The sequence below is a fragment of the Rhinopithecus bieti genome, unplaced genomic scaffold, assembly GCF_001698545.2.
Source record: "Rhinopithecus bieti isolate Rb0 unplaced genomic scaffold, ASM169854v2 scaffold_12070, whole genome shotgun sequence".
In the NCBI taxonomy this organism is placed as follows: Eukaryota; Metazoa; Chordata; class Mammalia; order Primates; family Cercopithecidae; genus Rhinopithecus; species Rhinopithecus bieti.
This window is the reverse complement of record NW_016807449.1, coordinates 2,570,530-2,577,752: the sequence shown is the minus strand read 5'-3', so window position 1 is coordinate 2,577,752 and position 7,223 is coordinate 2,570,530. Positions and strand designations below refer to the sequence as shown.

Here is a 7,223-nt window from a genome sequence, read left to right as displayed (position 1 = left end):
TTAATTAAAACAAACAAATAAAAAAAAAAAAAACCTCTGTCTGGGAGTGAGGTAGCTCACATCAGTAATCCCAACAATTTGGGAGGCCCAGGCGGAAGGATTGCTTGAGGCCAGGAATTCAAGACCAGCCTGGGTAACAGAGCAAGACCTTGTCTCTACCAAATAATAATAATAATAATAATAGAGAATAAAACATTTAAAAAAATTAGCCAGTTGTGGTGTCCTGTGCCTGTAAGCCCAGCTACTTGGGAGGCTAAGGCGAGAGAATTGCTTGAACCCGGGAGGTGGAGGTTGCAGTGAACCAAGATCAAGCCACTGCAATCCAGCCTGGGCGACAGAGCAAGACTCCATCTCAAATGAACAAACAAACAAACAGACTTTATTTTGAAATCTCTCATGCATACAGAAAAATGCATGAAGGGGACAGCTTGATGCATTTTTTGTCTTGAGACGGAGTCTTGCTTTGTTGCCCAGGCTGGAGTGTAGTGGCGCGATCTCGGCTCACTGCAGCCTCTGCCTTCTGGGTTCAAGCAATTCTCCTGCCTTAGCCTCCCGAGTAGCCAGGATTACAGATGCCCGCTACCACACCAGGTAATTTTTGTATTTTTAGTAGAGATGGGATTTCACCATGTTGGCCAGGCTGGTCTCGAACTCCTGACTCCAGGTGATCTGCCCACCTTGGCCTCCCAAAGTCCTGTGATTACAGGCGTGAGCCATCGCACCCGGCCTACACATTTTTCATGACCATCCTTTTAGGTTTAAACTTCTCTGTCTTGCTTCTTCTCCTAATTGCTGCCTGATCTTCCTTAGTAAGGATGTACCCTTTCCTTTTTCTTTGTTTGAGACTGGGCCTCACTGTCACCCAGGCTGTGTGCAATGGCACAATCATGGCTCACTGTAATCTCAACCTCCCCAGGCTCAGGTGATCCTCCCACCTCAGCCTCCCGAGTAACTGGGACAACAGGCACATGCCATCACACTGAGCTAATTTTTGTATTCTTTGTAGAGGTGAGGTCTCTCTATGTAGCCCAGGCCAGTCTTGAACTCCTAGGCTAAAGTGGTCCACCAACCTTGGCCTCCCAAAGTACTGAGATTATAGGCATGAGCCACCGTGCCTGTCCCCATCTGTTATTTAAAAATTTCCTCAATCTAAGGCCAGGTGCAGTGGCTCACGCCTGTAATCCCAGCACTTTGGGAGACTGAGGCAGGCAGATCACCTGATGTCAGGGGTTCGAGACCAGCCTGGCCAACATGGTGAAACCCCATCTCTACTAAAAATACAAACAATTAACCAGGCATGGTGCCGCGCATCTGTTATCCCAGCTACTTGGGAAGCTGAGGCAGGAGAATCACTTGAACCTGGGAGGTGGAGGTTACAGTGAGCGGAGATCATGCCACTGCACTCCAGCCTGGGCGACAGAGTGAGACTTCCTCTAAAAAAAAAAAAAATTCCCCAATCGAATCTTTCATGGGATTACAGTTTAAAAAAATAAAAAAAAATTCCCAGTTTATGGATATCTAAGGTTTACTAATGTTTGACACTACAAATGATGCTAAATAAAAGGTCTTTTTTTTTTTTTGAGGTAGGGTCTCACTCTGTCACCCAGGCTGGAGTGCAGTGGTGCAGTGGTGTGATCTTGGCTCACTGCAATCTCTGCCTCCTGGGCTCAAGGAATCCTTCCACCTCAGCTTCCTGAGTAGCTAGAACCACGGGTGCACATCACCACACCACGCCCAGCTAATTTTTTGTGGTTTTGGTAGAAGCGGGATTTTGCCATGTTGCCCAGGCTGGTCTCGAACTCCTGAGCTCAAGCGATCCACCCACCTTGGCCTCCCAAAATGCTGGGATTACAGGCATAAGTCATTGCGCCCAGCAACAAAATGTAAAAAGCGACTTTTATATGGTGTCTATTGCTATAAAAAAATCCTATGATTTTTATGGGGTTAGATATAGCTTTTGTCTCTTTTATAACCCCTTGGCTGCCTGTCTTAGAAAGTCTCATCCCACTCCAAGACAAATATTCTCGTAAGTCGTCTTTTAATATCTCTTAGTTTTATATTTAAACCTTTAATCCATCTGGAAATGATTTTTTACATATTTTGAGGTCAGGAGTCTATATTTCTGTTCATCCAAAGGAGAAGCTATGTTTTCTTTATGACCATTTATTTTTTTTTTATTTTATTTTTTTTTGTTGAGATGGAGTCTCGCTCTGTCGCCCAGGCTCGAGTGCAGTGGCCGGATCTCAGCTCACTGCAAGCTCCGCCTCCCGGGTTTATGCCATTCTCCTGCCTCAGCCTCCTGAGTAGCTGGGACTACAGGCGCCCGCCACCTCGCCCGGCTAGTTTGTTTGTATTTTTTTTAGTAGAGATGGGGTTTCACCGTGTTAACCAGGATGGTCTGGATCTCCTGACCTCGTGATCCGCCCGTCTCAGCCTCCCAAAGTGCTGGGATTACAGGCTTGAGGCACTGCCTTATGACCATTTAATAAACCATCCTTTCCTAGCTAAATAGAATTCTTGTGGTTGTGTATTCAGATCCTTTATCTGTTGAAATCCGTTTTGAAAACTTTTTTTTTTCTCTACTTATATATTCCTGGGTCCAAACTATGCTTTGATTACAGCAGTTTAAAGATGTTTTAAGGCCAGGTGTGGTGGCTCATGCCTGTAATCCAGCAACTTTAGGAGGCCAAGGCGGGTGGATCACTTGAACTCAGGAATTCAAGACCAGCCTGGCAACATAATGAAACTCCATCTCTACAAAAATAAAAAAAAAAATAAATTGCCAGGCATGGTGGCACATGCCTGTAGTCCCAGCTACTGGGGAGGCTGAGGTGGGAGGATCGCTTGAGCTCAGGAAGTGGAGGCTGCAGTGAGCCGAGATGGTATCACTGCACTCCAGCCTGGGTGACAGAGTGAGACCCTGTCTCAATCATAAAAATAAATAAATAAATAAATATGCTTTAATATGTGTTAATGAAAGCTCCTTCTCACTGTCCTTTCTGAACAATTTCTTGGCTCTTCTCTGACACTTATTTTTCCATATGAAGTTTAAAATGATTCTGTTCCATTCAAAATAGGGTAAACACCTCCAGACTTCCTCTTAACCTCCCTCTTTCTCCAGGCTGTATTGAATTTATACGTTAATTTGTGACAAGTTGACTTACTGTTAGTTTTTCCATTTATTAGACCTGTCCTTAAATAAAATTTGTAAGATTCCTCATAAATATCCTGTGCCTTTCTGGATTAATTAATTCCCAGGTATCTCATAATTTCCTTTCTTTCTTTCTTTCTTTCTTTCTTTCTTTCTTTCTTTCTTTCTTTCTTTCTTTCTTTCTTTTTTTCTTTCTTTTTTTTTTGAAAAAGGGTCTCTCTCTGTCGCCCAGGCTGGAGTGCAGTGGTGCAATCACAGCTCACTGCAGCCTCTGCCTCCTGGGCTCAAGTGATTCTCCTGCCTCAAACTCCTGAGTAGCTGGGATTACAGGCATGTGCCACTATGCCCGGCTAATTTGTATGTTTAGTAGAGATGGAGTTTTACGATGTTGGTCAGGCTGGTCTCGAACTCCTGACCTCATGATCTGCCCGCCTCAGCCTCCCAAAGTGCTGGGATTACAGGCGTGAGCCACCACGCCCGGCCTAATGTTTGTATTTTTAGTAGAGATGAGGTTTCACCATGTTGGTCAGGCTGGTTTTGAACTCCTGACCTCAGGTAATCCACCCGCCTCGGCCTCCCAAAGTGCTGGGATTACAGGTGTGAGCCACCTCGCCTGGCCTAGTTTCTAATTTTAATGGGAATAGAGTTAGTATAATCTTATCTTTATGGTGCAATTGGATTTTAGTACATATCTATATTGTGCTTGCATAGCCCTTTCTATTTTCATTTCCTTTACTTTCTGTTTGAACTTTCACTCCCTCTGGCTCCTGATGGTTAATCAATTACAGGATTGACGCATGCAAGAAACACCTGCCTCATTCAGGGACTCAGGAGTCGAGGTCCTCAGCACCCTCCTCCCCGGGGAAGTTAAGCATTACTGTCTTCAAAATCTAGCTCCCTCCTGAAGTGTTCAAAGACATGACAATTCTGGCCGGGCACGCTGGCTCACAGCTGTAATTCCAGCACTTTGGGAGGCCAAGGTGGGAGGATCCCTTGAGTCCAGGAGTTCGAGACCAGCCTGGGCAAGATGGCAAGACCTCCGTCTCTACCAAAAATTAAAAAGTTAGCTGGGCATGGTGGTGCATGCCTGTCGTCCCAGCTGCTTAGAAGGCTAAAGTAGGAGGATCAAGACTGCAGTGAGGTGTGATCATGGCCCTGCACTCCAGCCTGGGTGAGAGAGTGACACCCTGTTTCAAAAGTTAGGCTGGTGGCCGGGCGCGGTGGCTCAAGCCTGTAATCCCAGCACTTTGGGAGGCCGAGACGGGCGGATCACGAGGTCAGGAGATCGAGACCATCCTGGCTAACACGGTGAAACCCTGTCTCTACTAAAAAATACAAAAAAAAAAAAACTAGCTGGGCGAGGTGGCGGGCGCCTGTAGTCTCAGCTACTCGGGAGGCTGAGGCAGGAGAATGGCGTAAACCTGGGAGGCGGAGCTTGCAGTGAGCTGAGATCCGGCCACTGCACTCCAGCCTGGGTGACAGAGCGAGACTCTGTCTCAAAAAAAAAAAAAAAAAAAAAAAGTTAGGCTGGTGCGGTGGCTCATGCCTGTAATCCCAGCGCTTTGGGAGGCCAAGTTGGGAGGATTGCTTGAGGCCAGGAGTTCGAGACCACCCTGGCCAACACAGCAAGACACTCATTTCTAAAATAAATACATAATTAAGTAAAAAAAGAAATGACAATGCCAATGAGCCTCTGAACAGAAGATTAGGACAAGGCTGATATTTGCCCCAGGGACTCCTGGGATATGTGGTGTTCTCCTATCTCCAGCAAAGGCTGATGGGAGATAATCAAGCCCCCTTCTCTTCTTGCCTCAGGGACTGGAATTGACATCCCTGTTCTGCTTCTCCTGATTGATGGTGATGAGAAGATGTTGACGGTACAGGGGCCTGGATGCCTGGATCTAAGGGGGAAGGAGAGTTGGGGGCTAGGACTCCTGGGTCCTGAGTCATAGGGAGGGTCTGGGGGTCTGACTCTGGGTAGCCTTCTCTGACGTGACTCTCCCCTTTATCCTGTAGCAAATAGAGAACGCCACCCAGGCTCAGCTCCCCTGTCTCCTCGTGGCTGGCTCTGGGGGAGCTGCGGACTGCCTGGCGGAGACCCTGGAAGACACTCTGGCCCCAGGGAGTGGGGGAGCCAGGCAAGGCGAAGCCCGGGATCGAATCAGGCGTTTCTTTCCCAAAGGGGACCCTGAGGTCCTGCAGGCCCAGGTATGACACTGGGGGCCCAACTCTGGATCCTGAGATGGGAGGGAACTGGGGACTTGGGCTCCTGGGTCTGAGGGAGGAGGGGCTGGGGGCCTGGACTTCCAGGTTCCAGGAGTAGAGGGTTCTGGGCACCTAGACTATTAGGTCCTGGGGGGGAATGGCCTCCTCTATCCCTTTGGACAGGGCCCAACAGGAGCTGGGGATGGAGCTGGGCTAGGGATCCAGAACTGGCTATTCCACAGGTGGAGAGGATTATGACCCGGAAGGAGCTCCTGACAGTCTATTCTTCTGAGGATGGGTCTGAGGAATTCGAGACCATAGTTTTGAAGGCCCTTGTGAAGGGTAAAAGTTGTACCCTCCAGTCCTCCCCCTCTCTCAGTTCAACCTTGGACACCTTTCCTGGCCTGGGCACTTCATCCACCCTCTCTAATCCAAGGCCCATGCCCCCTTTACCCCTCTTAATATCTTTCCCCTTTGGGGCTTTGCATGGTGCTATTTGGGTAGTTTTCCCGGATGCTTCCATTATGTTCCAGCATCTGCTTTCCTCTATGGGATCCATCCAGCCATTCTTTCATCTTTCCAGCCATCCATCCATATGTACAGGTCTGTCTTTCCATCTCTTTACCTACCCATCCTTCCAGTCATCTGTCATTCTTTCATCCATCCATCCTTTCACCTGTCCATCCACACATCCACCAACAATTCCTGAGAATTCCATCCACTCATTCCTCCATTCATCCATCTTCTCACCTGTCTGTCCACACATCCATGGACAATTCCATCCACTCATTCTTCCATCCACTCATTCCTCCATCCATCCATCTTCTCACCTGTCCGTCCACACATCCATGGACAATTCCATCCACTCATTCCTCCATCCATCCATCTTCTCACCTGTCTGTCCACACATCCACGAACAATTCCATCCACTCATTCTTCCATCCATCCATCTTCTCACCTGTCCATCCACACATCCACTGGCAATTCCTAAGAATTCCATCCACTCATTCCTCCATCCATGCCTCTTCTCACCTGTCCGTCCACACATCCACTGACAATTTCATCCACTCATTCCTCCATCCATTAATCTTTCATCCATTTACCCATCTACCCCTCCATCTTTTCTTTTCTTTTTTTTTTTTTTTTGAGACGGAGTCTCGCTCTGTCACCCAGGCTGGAGTGCAGTGGCCGGACCTCAGCTCACTGCAAGCTCCACCTCCCGGGTTTATGCCATTCTCCTGCCTCAGCCTCCCGAGTGGCTGGGACTACAGGCGCCCGCCACCTCGCCTGGCTAGTTTTTTGTATTTTTTTAATAGAGACGGGGTTTACACCATGTTAGCCAGGATGGTCTCGATCTCCTGACCTCGTGATCTGCCTGTCTCGGCCTCCCAAAGTGCTGGGATTACAGGTTTGAGCCACCACGCCTGGCCTACCCCTCCATCTTGTCATTCATCCATCCAACTGTTCTTCCATCTATCCATCCACCCACCCATTCTTCCTTCCCTATATGCTTCCAATATGCGTGAAGCACTCTGTCTAGACATGAACCAAAACACTGTCTCCCTGTGAGGAAGTCCAGATATTTCACTAGAAATGGCAGCTTGGAGGATGGAATGATGAAAACCAAGACGGGGAAGCATAGTACCCACCTGGAAGAGGCTGCGGTGGGGTTTATTTATTTATTTATTGAGACAGGGTCTTGCTCTGTAGGCCAATCTGGAGTATAATGGTGTGATCATGGCTCATTGCAGCCTCAACCTCCCAGGCTCAAGTGATCCTCCTACCTCAGCCTTCTGAGTAGCTGGGAACACACCTGCCCGCCACTACACTGGTAAATTTAAAAATTTTTTTTTTTTTTTTTTTTTTT

General features: G+C 47.8%; 1 protein-coding gene across 2 annotated transcripts in view; it reads left to right on the top strand.

Annotated features, from left to right (window-relative positions):
* LOC108535847 (transient receptor potential cation channel subfamily M member 4) overlaps window positions 1–7,223 on the top strand; it is a 36,399-nt gene that overhangs the window by 15,502 nt on the left and 13,674 nt on the right. For both annotated transcript variants that reach the window (XM_017882237.1, XM_017882238.1), the window contains 3 exons: window positions 4,967–5,028; window positions 5,168–5,359; window positions 5,599–5,698. In XM_017882237.1, coding sequence (XP_017737726.1) covers window positions 4,967–5,028; window positions 5,168–5,359; window positions 5,599–5,698 — 354 coding nt within the window. The remainder of the gene's footprint in view (window positions 1–4,966; window positions 5,029–5,167; window positions 5,360–5,598; window positions 5,699–7,223) is intronic.